The 16616-nt window shown below is 42.2% G+C and overlaps 1 protein-coding gene across 4 annotated transcripts in view; it reads right to left on the minus strand.

The window, feature by feature from the left end:
* The window catches only part of LOC132899718 (egl nine homolog 1-like), an 84717-nt gene that overhangs the window by 11814 nt on the left and 56287 nt on the right, over positions 1 to 16616 (minus strand). For 3 of the 4 annotated variants that reach the window (XM_060941811.1, XM_060941810.1, XM_060941809.1), the window contains exon 2: positions 10480 to 10599. The exons of the other annotated variant lie outside the window; for it this stretch is intronic. In XM_060941811.1, coding sequence (XP_060797794.1) covers positions 10480 to 10599 — 120 coding nt within the window. The remainder of the gene's footprint in view (positions 1 to 10479; positions 10600 to 16616) is intronic. 4 annotated transcript variants of the gene reach the window in all.

Genomic DNA, 16616 nt, shown 5'->3' on the forward strand with positions numbered 1-16616 from the left:
GGCCAGGAGATATATAAGGCCAGTATCTCACTGGGCGGCGACAGCTTGTGACAAATTGCGAATGTCATTCACGAGAGAGTTTCAAAAGTGTCTTGAAACACTCGCGGGGCTTCTCAATTTCCTCGCATGAGTCGCAAAGTGTTGCTCCTTCATCGCTGAAATTTTGAACATGTTCAAAAAATTTTTGCGATAAAATTTCTCTCAAAATAGCTGCAAATGCGTCGCTGGTGTCTCAAAGCCATTGCAAACCCTTCTCAAGTCAGTTTCCGTGAGGCTTCCTCTACTTCCCTGCCTGCTGAGGGAAAGCCGGGCTGCGACAGTCTGCGACTAGTTGGAGACACAACAATTGCGGTAAAATATGTGAATATCAATTCAGTGTGATTCCAAGTGAAAATTGTCGCTAATTCACATATTTTATCGCAATTGTTGTGTCTCCAACTAGTCGCAGGCTGTCGCAGCCCAGTGAGATACTGGCTTAAGTATTTATAAAAACTCAACTGACGATAAATACTGAACTGCATGTGGCTTAAAAAAAAAAGATCACTGTTAGTTTGTCTCTCTCACACAAACTTAAACATACTTAAAAAAAAAAACATGCAAGGAGAGTGGGGGACAAAGACCCCAAAAATCAATGCTTTCTCACAGTCAGCCAGATCTGAAATGTCCTGATACACATGGATAACATGAACCCTTGCCTGGAAAGTCCTGAAACTGCCATTAAAGTGCTCAATATCAGCCCCCCCCCGCCACTTAATATGAGGACTGAATAGTTTCATCAACGTGACCTTAGAAATAAAAGCAGAAAGCAACTTAATTGTGCTTTGCAAAGTTTCTGAAATATGTAAAGGAAAGGATCTGCAAGTACCAAACTCTCGAATACGGCCTTTGATTGCTTTGACTGATCACTGGTTACAAGGCTAAAACCAGTAACGCAAAATCAACCACCTAATTGTATTGAATTAAAATGTCAATTGGTAAGTTAATGGCGTACCAAAAAAATGTCTATAACGTCAGTGCTGAGTAAAGATTTTAAGTGATTTTAAATATCAAATAAAAAGAAAATTGCTGACTGGATTAATATTCATCTCTTTGCTGTGAAACCCCCAAGGAATCTCTGGTAAAACCAATTTCCTTAAGAGATCACACAATTTGATAAGAGATGATCATGCAATTAAATTGCCATATCATGTTAATAATTAGACTTGTTTCTGCAAGGCCCCAGAGTGTGCTTAGAGAAACTCTTAACAAAACAGCATCATGAAGACAAGAGAGTTATCTAAACAAGTCTGAGATATTTATGGAGAAGCACCATTTAGGGTTAGGTTCTTTAAAAAATCCCAAATTTCTGAACATCCACATTCCATCTATTATGTAACAATGGAAATAATATGGGACAACCATGATGCTACCTAGGAGCATCAAATTTCATATTGATTATAAAAATACTACTACTGACCTTTAAAGCACTGAATGGTCTCACACCACAGTACCTGAGTGAACTTCTGGTTCTTTATGACCCACCACATCTACTTAGATCAAAAGGTGCAGGCTATCTGCTGGTACCTCATATACGGAAGGCTACATCAGGGGGCAGAGCCTTTTCTTACAAAGCCCCACAGTTATGGAACAGCCTTCCAAGTAGTGTTCGGGACTCAGACACAGTCTCAGTGTTTAAGTCCAGGCTGAAAACATATCTGTTTAGTCAAGCCTTTTGATAATAGTATTTATGAGGTAAAGGAGTAGATCTGGAGGGTCCTCAGACATAGTGCGTTTTGGTAAACTGGGATGTATGGATGCTGTCAGTCCCCCACTTGCTTGCTCACTCGAGTTTGTTGACAGTGTAGTGGCTGCTGCTTTATGTCCCAGGGCGCCCTCATGTGGTCTGTGTTACCTTCTGGCTCTCCCGTATAGTTACTTTTGCCGGAGTCCCTACTTGCACTCAGCGCAAAACATATACTGTTCTTACTCAATAGGTAACAATGGGCATACCTAACAACCTGTGTTTTCGTTCTCTCCCCCCCCTTCACGCTGTCTGTCCCTCTGAGTTACATGTTGATCCTAACCTCTTCTGCTCCTCAGACCTGCTTGATCCATCCTGATGCCCTATGTCTGGCTGGAGTCTCATCACATTGCTCCTGTGGAGGACGGCCCCATATGGACAGTTGAAAGTCGCATTTGGAAGATGGCTCTGGACACTTACAGTAATGCTTTTATGTCTGAGGACTTCAGTTGACTTGTTAACTTTAGGACTGCAGTTCTCATGAACAGTTTTGCACTCAAGTTTCCATCAATGAACAGTTTATAACTTCAACAAAAAAGAGACTTCATGTTAAAACTATAATGAATTTGCTGTTTTCACAGTTGTACTTTGTGACTATACAGTACAGGACACTGTTATATAAGCAAGTTTTTTATAATCACACTATCTATTATCACCCAAATGAGGATGGGTTAACCTGGTTCCTCTTGGTATTTGCAAAAATTGAGGTTAGCAGGCTTAGAGAACGACGTTTACCTGCTTCCACCAGGATTGTTCACTGACGTATGGAAGTACACGAAGCCCTCGTCTTTACCTGACTTCGGCCCACATGATCTGTATACCTATGTCGTTAAAAACCCATCGCCATACACAGGTATTGATCTGAAAGCGTATACGAGTTTGGATGCCTACAAATATTTTGTGTCAGGCTGGGTAATATGCCTACATCAGCGGGTCGTCCCTGGAGCCGGTGGTCGCCATCTGATTACAGCTAAGGTTTGTTCACATTTTCATTTACTTTCAGTCCTCAGGATAAACAAAATGTTATTAAATGTCATTGAAATAACTTCTTAGTCTGTTGAGACATGGCCCGTTATAAATTTGCTGTTACCAGGCAATGACTAAGAACTGTATTATTAGGGTCGGTGTAGTTGTAGCAGTGTATTAGCAACTAGCTGTTAGCACTAGCTAATGTCAACAACATCGTAGCTGGTATGTTACTGTAGCAATATTTACGTTCAGTCATTTGGATGACTGTTAAAACCTTTCAGTCTCAAGTTTTTCCTTTACTGGATTTACTAGTTTACTGAGCTAGCGTGCTCGGCCAAGCCGGGAGCCATCGCGCGCTCGGCCGGCCAAGCCGGGAGCCATCGCGCGCTCGCCGGCCAAGCCGGGAGCCATCGCGCGCTCGCCGGCCAAGCCGGGAGCCATCGCGCGCTCGCCGGCCAAGCCGGGAGCCATCGCGCGCTCGCCGGCCAAGCCGGGAGCCATCGCGCGCTAGCTCAGTAAACTAGTAAATCCAGTAAAGGAAAAACTTGAGACTGAAAGGTTTTAACAGTCATCCAAATGACTGAACGTAAATATTGCTACAGTAACATACTAGCTACTGTTGTTGACATTAGCTAGCTTGCCGTCCAAAATGGTGGACACCGGGGCGTCACGTGACCCTGTGACGTCAGGTGAAATACCTCAATAGCCTTCTGGCTTGTCCACGTGATCTTTAGCGAACTTCAGACGAGCAGCAATGTTCTTTTTGGAGAGCAGTGGCTTTCTCCTTGCAACCCTGCCATGCACACCATTGTTGTTCAGTGTTCTCCTGATGGTGGACTCATGAACATTAACATTAGCCAATGTGAGAGAGGACTTCAGGTGCTTAGAAGTCACCCTGGGGTCCTTTGTAATCTCGCCAACTATTACATGTCTTGCTCTTGGAGTGATCTTTGTTGGTCGATCACTCCTGGAGAGGGTAACAATGGTCTTAAATTTCCTCCATTTATACACAATCTGTCTGACTGTGGATTAGTAGAGTCCAAACTTTTTAGAGATGGTTTTGTAACCTTTTCCAGCCTGATAAGCATCAACAACGCATTTTCTGAGGTCCTCAGAAATCTCCTTTGTTCGTGCCATGATACACTTCCACAAACATGTGTTGTGAAGATCAGACTTTGATAGATCCCTGGTCTTTAAATAAAACAGGGTGCCCACTCACACCTGATTGCCATCCCATTGATTGAAAACACCTGACTCTAATTTCACCTTGAAATTAACTGCTAGTCCTAGAGATTCACATACTTTTGCCACTCACAGATTATGTAATACTGGATGGATCATTTTCCTTAAATAAATGACCAAGTATAAAATTGTCTCATTTGCTTGACTGGGTTCTCTTTATCTACTTTTAGGACTTGTGTGAAAATCTGATGTTTTATGTCATGTTTATGCAGAAATCTAGAAAATTCTAAAAAGGTTCACAAACTTTCAAGCACCACTGTAAGTGCATGGGGCAAATCTGCATGGAAGAATGGGTGAAAATCACTCCCAAACAGTGTACAAAGCTGGTAGGAACCTACCCTACCGGGAACAACAGATTCAAAACTGTTATTGCAGCAAAAGGTGGTTCTACCAAGTACTGCAGGTGTTGAACATGTATGCAAGCAACATTTTTCAGTTTTTAATTTTATATATATGCAAATCACCATCTGGAGCAGGATTTGCCACTGTCTATTTTTCACTGAGTCACAAAAAAATATATTTGTTTACATATCTGTACAAAACTGAGCAGCATGCGATGCGAAACTAAGTTTTATTCAACTAAATAATGGCCCGAGTTCCTGCTGGCACTGGTCACACTTGTCACTGACGAACATCATCAGTGATGAAGAGAAAATTACTAGCAGTCGTCACAGTGATGAATGTGTGTCATCATTATCATAAGTCCTCTTTTATAGAAATCCCTCAGTTTGCTGAAATCCAACCCCTGTGAAGAGACTTTGGGAAGCCAGAGTGTAAACAATAAGTGCATGCTTGTGGCCAATAAAAATTGACGACACATGACCACATGAACACCAATCTTTTGACCAAACACAGTGCATCTTAATCAGCCTGGTGTGGTGGTGTAATTATCTCTGCGTGAACCAAACAGTAGCGCCGTCTAAACTGGTGATTTTTTTTTCTGAGCGAGCCTCTTCAAGCACTGAAGATGATTTAAGGGCCAAGACAGCCACGGGGCAGCACACTCAGAGCCCCAACTGTCCCCGAGCACATAGGGCAGTGTCAGTAATACAGCGGTCGGTTTAACCCCCCCCCAAACTGAAAGTGCTGTCAGCTGGCAAGCAACCTAAGGGAGATCCGTTTCAGGGCTATAGCCTCCGGGTATTTTCACCCTCAAAAGACCTAAGTGATGAATGGAAAACAACCGACTTGGATGTCATCTGGGATTCTGAATGTTAAAATAATAATGTAGATTAGAATTTGTGTCTTTGTGGTCCTAAAGGAGAGAGATGTGAGTGAGAAATTATATTTTTATTAAACTGATGATTAATTTTACTCGTGCCATTAAGTCAGTGGACACATGTGTCAGTTTCCTGAGACACTATGGGTGTTGATAACTTGATAATAAAGAGACAGAAACTGAAGCGCGAGTCCCCCACTCACTTGAGTTTGTTGATGGTGTAGTGGCTGGCTACTTTACATCCCAGGGCTCCCTCATGCCTGTGTTACCTTCTGGCTCTCCCCTTTTAGTTATGCTGTCATAGTTAGTTGCCAGAGTCCCTGCTTGTACTCAGTGCAATATGTATACTGTTCCTACTTATTCAGGTGACACTGGGCATGCCTAACAACCTGTGTTCCCCCCCAATCTGTCCCTCCGAGTTAAATGTCAGTCCTGGGATCGAGATGCTGACCTCTTCTGTTCCTCGGACCTGCCTGATCCATCCTGGTGCCCAGTTGGAGGCTCATCGCATTGCTCCTGTAGAGGATGGCCCCATATGGACAGTTGAAAGTCACACTTGGAAGACGCTCTGGACACTTACAGTAATGCTTTTATGGCTGAGGACTACAGCTGATTTGCTAACTTTAGGACTGCAGTTGTAATGAACAGTTTTGCACTCAAGTTTCCATCAATGAAGAGTTTATAACCGTCATGCTCCGCCCCAGACTTCCACTCCGGAGATTTATTATCTCCCAGTTCAGCACTAATCCGGATCCCAAATCAGGCATGCAAACTGGTCAGGGGTGAAAAAGGTGAGAAGGATGCACGGGGACACGGCACGCGCGCAAAAGTACATTTCGTAGTCTACGTTACAAAAAAAATTGCAACCAGTGACATCTTGAATTTAATACAGTACAAAATAACTTTCCATAAACATGTCTTAATAAGTTACTGTTGAGTGGCCGGTAAATTGTACCATTTATTTGTCAGTGGCCGGTAAAGTTTGATATTTTGTGAAGTTAATTTTCACCCCTGTGTACAACACAGTGGGCTATTTACAAAAAGGTATATATTACTGCCTGTGCTATCTAACAGACCTACCCCAGAGGACACACCTGGCCAATCCCTGTCTGTCAATTTTCTTAAAGACATCACCTATGTGAAATCAGGGGCGGATCTAGAAAAATATTTATGGGGTGGCAAGAGGGGGGCAGGAATTTTTGAGGGGTGGCAACGTATTACAGACATGTATATATACTGAATTTAATCACAGTTTGACGACAAATAGTATGTACACACTACAAAAGGGCACAGACTGCCATTTACAAACTCATACAGATAAACTTAATCTCATGCCTTTATTGTTCACGAAGAACACACATTCTCAGATGAGGTCTATACCGTTTCTGGACAGTTTTATACTGTATATGCAAAAGAACAGACACTAAAAAACAACAATAACAACACTGCTTCAAGTTCAGCATGATTTAAACCTTTTACACCAGTGTCACATTTTATAGTTTTATTTTCTCACGCTTTGTAAAGGCTCACCAGTGAGCATAACATGAACTTGTCATGCCTACAACAGCTGAATGCGGCGATTTCCATGTTGCTCAGCAAAACGCTTCACAAATTTATCAAGATCTAATGCTTTTGTGCGCTTTGATTCAATGCTGAGTACAGCCAAACTTGATAGTCTCTTTTCTGTCATAGTCGACCGCAAATAAGTCTTTATGAGCCTGAGAGATGAAAAACTTCGTTCACAGGATGCTCACAGGCAAGACAACCGCTATTTTACACAACCTGAACAACTCAAAAAAAAAACATCATCATCATCTTGGTATGGGTCCAAAAACAGTGAACTCCATGAGAGTGGTAGGACTCTCCTGTTCCCCCTTTTTTCTGTCTAGTCCTCTCCTCGTCTGATGTAACTCATGTTTAAGATCCTCAATATTTGAATCATAAGCTTCAGCCAATAGCAATGTTTTCCTTGACAGACGGTGAATCAATATTAACTTTTGTGGCCGACTTTACACAAAACTAATGTCAGACCTAGCTAACATTAGGCCAAAAAAAAAAAAAAGTGTGTTTCAGGTAACATCACACACACATCACATTATCTCTAGCCGCTTTATCCTTCTACAGGGTCGCAGGCAAGCTGGAGCCTATCCCAGCTGACTACGGGCGAAAGGCGGGGTTCACCCTGGACAAGTCGCCAGGTCATCACAGGGCTGACACATAGACACAGACAACCATTCACACTCACATTCACACCTACGCTCAATTTAGAGTCACCAGTTAACCTAACCTGCATGTCTTTGGACTGTGGGGGAAACCGGAGCACCCGGAGGAAACCCACGCGGACATGGGGAGAACATGCAAACTCCGCACAGAAAGGCCCTCGCCGGCCCCGGGGCTCGAACCCAGGACCTTCTTGCTGTGAGGCGACAGCGCTAACCACTACACCACCATGCCGCCCTGTTTCAGGTAACATGAAATACTAAAATAAGGTCGGTAGGTAGGAAATTTTTTTTTCTTAATTTGTTTTATTTTGTTCGAAAAAATTAACACAAGTAAACATCTTACAAAATAGTATTTTGGCACAGAATCCTTTATACCACACATCATAATAAAATAAGTGTTTTAAATCTTTAAACGAATAAAAAAAATATCGCAAGAGTTCGAGTTATGATCTGCGGAAGCGTATTGCTGCCACACTCAAAAAAAAATTTGGCTTAGACTCAAGTAATTACGTGAAAAGATATTGTTAACAGAGTTATCACGTTTTTACAATATATTTATCATGTAATAACATATCACGTAATTTCATGATATTTTCATGTGATAATGTGAAAACACCTTATCAAGAAATAACGTGAAAATATGGTTTAACGTCCTAGGCTAGGCTACTTCCATTAAAAGCAGACGGCCTCGCCTAGCCTACTGTAGAACTTGGGTCGAGCAAAAACACGGAGCAAAAACACGGCTGAATCCTGAATGACTCCTATTTGTATAAATAGGGGACTACATAGGCGGCAGAATGTAGTGTTTTTCCCTGCCATGGAAGTGCACTTGTATACTGAAGAGGAAGCAATTTGCATTACAGCCAGGAGGGCTGATAGAAGTGGCAAAACATTTTACTTTTTATCGTTTCTTTCACAACTTGAATGCGTTGAAACAAAAAAAAATTATGACAAACTAACGCCGCTTACACTAAAATATCGAGGGAAATTTGCAATACAAACTTTACGGTTGGCAATTTCGACGCGGAAATTCTCGATCGGTCGGGTTACCGGAAACACACTTTTTTTTGCCTTACATGTATAGTTAGCTAAATAACCTTCTCCAACCTGATTTTTATCCTCTCAAAATCAGCATCGCAACTATGCTAGCACTGTTCATTCATTATAATTTCATTTTTTGATAGATAGTTAATCAGCTTTTACCCCTTTCCTCCCGTGTCTCCTTTCCTCGCGACTCCTGCCTCCCTCGCTTCGCGCCTCTCAATTTTCCAAAGCAACCAATCTCTGGCGGTATCTCGTGCTGCATTCGCCGCAGTCGGACATTGGAAATTCGCGCACGTAAATGTCAAATTGGCCGTAATTTTTCTTTGAATTCGTCGCTGCCAACTGGGGTAGCAGCAGGGGTGGCAAGGCTTTCTTTTAGAGTGGCATATGCCACCCCGGTAGATCCGCCCATGGTTATTCACCCCCGAGCGCGCTGGAAACTGTTCCATTGGTATTCAGATTCAGTCGCGAGATGAGGTTGCCAGATCTCTCTATAAAAAGGTGACTTTGCGGTCTGAATCTGTGGAATATTCCTAAGCGAGGACTGGCAACCAGCAGTGGGTTGTGCACCAGCTGATCAGAACTCCAATGGAAAAGAAGCGTGTTAGTAACTGTTTATCTTGATTGGCTGTAACCTTGTAAGTGAAATGTTTGGCAACAATAGCGTTGTAGCCTGCCTACCCCCCCCCAAAAAAAAAAAACTCTTCGGATCTACACGATTCACACAAGTGACCTATTTTGGGACCAAAACGGCGAATTTCGCCGAAAGGTGAGGAGTTTGCATGTGTGCCAAATGCCTTGAAACGGTGTCTCAGATAACCCCAGTTTTCCATTTTTCTCGCCTGTGGTTCACAGTGAAGGGCTTCAGCCTTTTTAATTGTACCCTCCTATTCTCTGCCTTGTACCCTTTTATTCCCCTAAACCACTGACATTCTATCCACGTTCACTGGGTATGAGCAATTGCACGCTCTGATTGGCTGCTCTACTACGAGAATATCAGCTCATATAGTAGAGAAAAACAAAATGGCGGAGTGTGTTGTTGAACCAGTCGAAGATGAAATTAAAAACTCTGCTTGAAAACAAAACGCTTGTTGAGCATGCAGTTCTGTCCAGATTACTTCAGACTGACCTTGTGGTTAAGCCAAGTCAAGTCAGTTTATTTGTATAGCACTTAACAACAGACACTGTCACACAGCAGCTTTACAGAAAAATAAAGACTTTAAACAGAAACTAATTTTATCCCTAATAAATAAATTTATCCCCCAAGTGCAGATTTTACTTCCCTAACATCAGATCACCCAGTTTTGGTCAACAAAAACCAACTGACATCACAGCTTTCCATGAATGTGAATCTGAAGAGCACTCAGGTACAGTGTTATGCACAGTATGCTTTGTACAGTAAATCTGACAGTGATTTGTGCTGTGCTGCTCCTAGCATTATCCAGGTGACACTCACTGTACCTGAGAGGTTAGGAGGTGTGAACTACTGATGTAACTGTGGTTCTATGAACACTGTATAACCTCCAGTTTTCTCTGTAATCCAGAACCAGCACTGATCAGGCAGTAAGGTTCCAGGGAATCATGTATGACAACAGAATTTATAGAAAATACGTTATACATCTCATGATCATTTGACTGCTTTGTTGGATGGTCTTGCCTTGTATTTGTACATGCACAAGTATGTAGTTATTCAGGTGATATTCACCATTCCTAGCGGTTATTTGGTGTTCACAGACCCATAATTACATGCGTAACTACTGGTATCATGTATACTAAGAGAGGGTTGTGTATATGTTAAATAATATTTAATTACCACAGGCTTCTTGTGCAATTTCAAAACAGAAATGCAGAAAACGTTAAAAAAAAAAAAAAACCTACCCCTCAAATCTATGTAATATTATGCCAGTCATACTTTTAACACCATGCAGATCTAAACCATGGGAAACACTATCTTAATGCCACTGTTAATTTGGGATTTGCCTTGTCTAATGATTTTTACATACCTTGGCATTCCAGTCTTTATTTAAGTAATAAATGCATGTAACACATCTCCCGTCACCATTAGGGTTGTCCACATGCCGCACATATCCAGTGCCCTTGCCAGGGTAACAAGCTACCATTGCCTGAAAGGAAAGACAAAGAGCTGTCTTAGAAAAATCAGAATGCATATCATGTATAGTACTGCAAAACGGTATTTGCCTCCATCTGGATTTCTATTTTTGCACATTTATTTGTTTCAGATCTTCAAATTAAATTCCTCCAAGAGTTCATCAACAACTTTTCCATGAAGACATCAGAACCCAAAGAACCCTCCCTGCCTTTCAGTTATGGGAGACACCGAGCCTGCCCAACAGGTCAAATGGGGGAACTCTAGTGCCTGCTAGGAGCCTGTGGGTGTGTGTCTTACTGCCTTGGCCTTGCACGAGTTTCATGGAGCTCTTGTGAGTGTTGCGAATCATAATGCCACACTGGTAGCTATTGCCTGTGACAACTGAAACTCTCAGGCAAGTTGGGGAGGGGACTCCCCGCTGAGGTTGCGCACAGTGTGTTAGCGTGAGCATGTAGCCTATGGGAAATGAATGGTGTTGGATTAGCACTAATCCAATGTTTTGAGAAATCGAAAAATGTTGTTTTAGGCTCCCCTGGGGTGTCACCAATCCATGTGCAAAGTATGGACTATGTGCATCCAGCCGTGTCGATTTGCAGAGATGAACAGAACAGACATCCTTCCTTTAGTAGTATAGATAGCCAGTCTGTTTGACCATTTGCTTTTGTGAATCTGAAAACTGTGCTCACTTCATTCAGTTGCCCAGAGATGGCCTCGTTTTCATCTCCAGACTTGAGTGACTGTTTAAATGCCAACATTAAAATGGCTGGCATTTTCTGACTGGAACAGCAATGGTGTGTCTGCATTCAGGCCCACTTTACACGGGGACGGTATAAAACAAAAACGCAAGTGTCCATTTTCGTTCTCACTTTTTTCCGTGTCTACACGACCGTTTTCAAGGAGGAAATCTGCGTCTATACGGTGACGCATAAATGTCTCCACTATGTCTGCACGCATGCGCAACGTCTTCTGTCTTGTCTGATCTGCACATCTGCGCTGCTGTTCTGTCAAGTTATCCTACCAAGCCTACTACGCATGCGCGAAATCCAGGAGGGTAGGAAAATTCAACAGTAGTTTTGTCCCACCGATCAGCTGGGCTGATAGAAAATCGGTGAGAATTTCACGCATTTGCCGATTTTTATGTTTTGTGCTTATTGGTCGAGTCTTTGGCCGAGTCAAATAATTTGTAATGACTTGTTTTGAATAATAAAACGGTCTGTATGAGAACTTGCTAGGATAACTTTACAGAACACCGGTCCGGCTGAGGTACTGTAGTGCTCGAGGGAGGAGCAGGAGCAAACCGAAACTCTTAATCTGCCTTTATTAAGTAACACTCACTCTTGTTTCGGTGAAGAAGAGAAAAGGCAGTGTCCATCTCAGCAAAATAAACCCGTTCGGCTGCTAGTTTTGTTTTCAGTCTCGGGTTTATGGTTTCACGAGCGGCTTGAATAGGCGGTGTGTGTGTAACTTGGCAACACCAAACTGAGGAGCTCCAGCCGGGCAGGTGAGCAGGAAAACACATCTACTGCATTAAAACACAGAGCAGCTGGAAGGTCCGTTGGATCAATGTAATCAGACATGCTCTTACTTTTTTACTTACTTCCTTACTTCCCGGGCTGGCATGTACAGTATATGACATATGTATGACGTAAACGCGTACCCGACATGAGCAGATCCGAGCAGAGTTTCGCGTATTGAGTAGTTTAGACGGATATGCAACGGGGGCCGTTTTTAACTTATCCACTCTGGAAGGCGTTTTCAATTTTATCCGTTTTTCAGCCTCGGAAACGCCGTCCTCGTGTAAACGAAAGGCGCTTCTGATAAAATATTTAGTCGTTTTTACCCGACTGCGTCCTCGTGTAAACGGGCCCTCAGTGCTTGCGCGGCATAGATCTGGACACACTACTGCACCTGGTGAGACCACCAACAATGCGACACTGACATCAAGAAATGGCATGTAGGTTCGGTTGAGCCATCAGTCCAAACCATCTTTTATAGCCCTCAATAAAATCTCTGCACTGTTATTGTGAATACTGTAGCTACATTTGCTGTACAGGGAATTAATCAATTAATTTTATTTAAAGTGCAGTTAATCACTATGCAGCATGGCCCCAATACTGTTTACAAACAAAAGACAAGTAAAATAAAGATTAAAATAAAATAACCACACCAAGAGCATTTAAGGAGATATTTGATCCCTGATTTGATTGACATGGACCAGACGGGATTTGTTAAAAACAGGCGCACACAAGACAATGTTAGGCAAGCAATACACCTGGTAGACACTATGAGCAGAAGTAACACGAGGTCCCTAGCAATTAGCTTTGATGCAGAAAAAGCTTTCGACTCCGTGCGGTGGGAATTTTTATATTTGGTCCTACAACGCTTTGGCTTTAACGATATGGTTATAAGATGTTTTAAATCAATATATAATTCACCAGTTGCCCGAATCAGAATAAACGGCAGTCTTTCAGGCACAATCCCTTTGGAACGAGGATGCCGACAGGGTTGTCCACTGAGCCCCATCCTGTTTGCTCTATTTATAGAGCCACTTGCTCAAAAAATCAGGGAAGACCCAGAAATTATGGGAATCTCATTTAAGGGAAGAGAATACAAGACATGTTTATACGCAGATGATATTTTGGCGACTTTGTCCGACCCTGATACCAGTCTCCCTAAACTAATGTCCAGCCTCGACCAATATGGCTTCTATTCGGTATATAAACTGAACATAGAGAAAACTCAGACTCTTTCTTTTAATTACTCACCTCAGGAAAACATACGTAAAACCTTTAAATTTATATGGAAAACCAGAATTTTGAAATATCTAGGTGTTAACATTCCCAAGACCTATGAAGGTATATATAATGCAAACTACGGTATCATCACAAACAAAATTAAAAACGATTTGGACAGATGGACTCCCCTGTCACTCGATCTATACAACCGAATTGAAACTATAAAAATGGTTATATTACCTCAACTGTTATTCCTTTTTCAATCGCTGCCCATAGAAATACCAACTAAACAGTTCAACGAATGGAATCGGATCATCTCCAGAGTCATATGGCAGAACAAAAAAACAAGGGTACGCTACAAAACATTACACTTGCCAAAAGAGAAAGGTGGGATGTCACTCCCATGTCTGGAGGACTACTACAAAGCAGCACAACTGCAATATGTTGTTTATTGGTGCAAAGAGGATTATGATGCAAAATGGAAAGAGCTAGAGTTAAACCAACTTGATATTCCTCCTCAATCTTTACTGGGGGACAAAACCCTCAAGAATATATATTTGAGTAAATTATGCAACCTTACAAAAACTCCTCTTAATATCTGATTCAAGGAGGTCAGCAACTCAAAATTAGAGAAGAAAGCTTGGCTATTAAGGTGGGTCGAACACGACAGAGATTTCTTACCAGCCCAGCTGAATATGAGATTTAAGGAACTGACCCAAAAAGGTATTACTTCATATTGTGTAATCTCATCTGATACAGGCCTGGATAGTTTCCAACAACTACAGAAAAACCATGATTTAGACAAACAGGATTTCTACAGATACCTGCAGCTTAGGCATCATTTTGATAGAAATATAAAAATTCTAAAAGAAGGTGACATGGATCTCATTAACACTGTCTTGGATGCATACAAAGGTAAAATTCATAAGAAAGTAGTCTCCAGAATATACCTATGCCTACAACTTCACAAAAAAATGTCAACATCATATATAAAATGTAAATGGGAGAAGGAAGCAAATATAACCTTGACAGAAGACGACTGGCTAAACATATGCGAAATAAACTCCTCCACCACCAGTTCAGGGAAATGGAGGGAATTTGCATGGAAAAATGTTATCAGGTTTTTTATTACCCCAAGAAGAAAATATTTACAGAGTGGCAGAGAAGAATTTGGGCATTGCTGGAGACATTATAATCATGTGATGGCTGACCACAATCACATCTTTTGGTGCTGTCCAGTAATTCAACATTATTGGTTAGATGTAGTTAAAGAAGTAAATTCAATCCTCGGTTTTGACATTGAGTATAATTTTCAAACTGTATATCTGTGCAATCTACCAACTGACCTTATGTCCCAGGATAAATACCTACTGAAGATACTACTGGCAGCTGGCAAGAAACCAATAACTAGGAAATGGCTTAACAGAGAGCCGCCGACGGTGGTCAGCCACTGTAAAAGATATACATGAAATGGAGATGTTGACTTTTTCCTCTAAGAATGAACCGTAATAAAGCCCAAAAGTATTGGTCGAAATGGCTTTTGTATGTAAATGAGAAAACAGAATAGAGCAGTTCCTTTCTCCCCTTTTCATATTGCATTGTTTGTCCTTGGTGCTGTGACTGATGTTTTGATGGACTTACTCTGGAGGGACTCCCTCCTCTGACCGGTTGGACTGTGCTGGCTCCACATAGGCCCCCTTCCTCTTAACCTCTCACCTTTGGATTATTGTGGCCCTACTCTCTTGTGGCCCTATGTGACTGCACCTGCGGGAGTTTGCAAACTTCCCATCGCCAAAATCTAAACCAATTAAAACAAGCTAAATATGATCAGTATAAAACTAAAAAAATTAAAGCATCTTCAACAAATTATCTTAACTTGAACAAGCCAGCAAAAATATTTATTTGAAAATACAGTACTGATTTCTGGACTGAAATTATAAGTAATTATTTTCAGCTTTTGATTAATTTGGTGGTTCCCTTTCGGCCAGGGCCCTGAGCAACAGCCCAGGTTGGCCTGTGTGTAAGTCTAGCCCTAAGTATATGCATGTGGCAGCGGGGGCGTGGCCGAGCGTGTTATGGGTGACGAGATGTGGTGAGTAGGATCCAACACAAACCAGAAAATCCAATGAATAAAAAAAGATTTAATTAAAGTCCAAGAGAATAAACGAACAAAAATAGCAAAAATAGTCCAGACAAAAAAAAAAAAAAAACTGTAAACAAAAAATGTAGCACAAAAACATGAAAAATGGCAAGATGAGAGTGCAAAAACTGTGGCAAAGAATAGGCAAAAACAGAGAGCAAAATTCCAGGAAGCAAAATGGCACACAGATGATGTGAGAAACAGACAAGACATTCTGGCAAAGTCCCCTTCTGAGAACGGCCTATTTATACACAGAAGAGCAGACCAGGAAGTGAATGCCGGCAAGATGGAAGTCCCGTCCCGGATTGCGCTGAGCTGGGAGATAATAAATCTCCGGAGTGTTAGTCCAGGGCAGATCATGACAGAGAGTCAGTCTGTGAATGAAGGGCGGAGTCAGAGAAGGTGAGTGGTCGAATCGCTACACCTGTTGTCAATTAACGTGTGTTTGTGTGTCTCTTGTAGTGACGGCACCCCATAAAAGGATGTGTGACAAATTGGTGTAACCCAAACAGTGTGAAAAAGGCTGTTTTCTCTTGGGATAGAGGAGTCAAGGGGATCTGCCAATATCCCTTCGTTAAATCCAGTGTCAAATAAAAACGAGCAATGCCTAATCGATCGAACAGCTCGTCAATGCGAGGCATTGGGTATGCGTCAAATTTAGACACTGCGTTGACCTTTCTATAGTCCACACAGAACTGGACCGACCCATTGGTCTTGGGGACCAGGACCACTGGGCTGCTCCAGTCACTATGGGATTCCTCGAATATGCCCATTTCGAGCATGGCCTTGAGTTCATCCCAGACCACCTTTTTTTTGTGTTCAGGTAGGCGATAAGGGCAGCTGCGCACTACCACCCCCGGGGGCGTCTCAATGTGGTGTTCTATGAGGTGGGTGCAACCGGGCAGGGACGAAAACACGTCGGAAAATTCCTTCTGCAACTGGGCTACCTCTGTCAGTTGGGCTGGGGAGTGGTGGTCTCCACAAGGGACTGGAGTGGTTGGTGAGGTCAATTTTCTTTTTTGAACCTCCGGCCCCAGCTCCTCCTTCTCTGGGATTACTGACACCAATACCACGGGGACCTCCTCATTCCAGCACTTTAACAGATTGAGGTGGTAAATTTGCAATGCCCCACCTCTGTCCATTCGCCTCACCTCA

The sequence above is a fragment of the Neoarius graeffei genome, chromosome 15 (assembly GCF_027579695.1).
Source record: "Neoarius graeffei isolate fNeoGra1 chromosome 15, fNeoGra1.pri, whole genome shotgun sequence".
NCBI classification, from domain to species: Eukaryota; Metazoa; Chordata; class Actinopteri; order Siluriformes; family Ariidae; genus Neoarius; species Neoarius graeffei.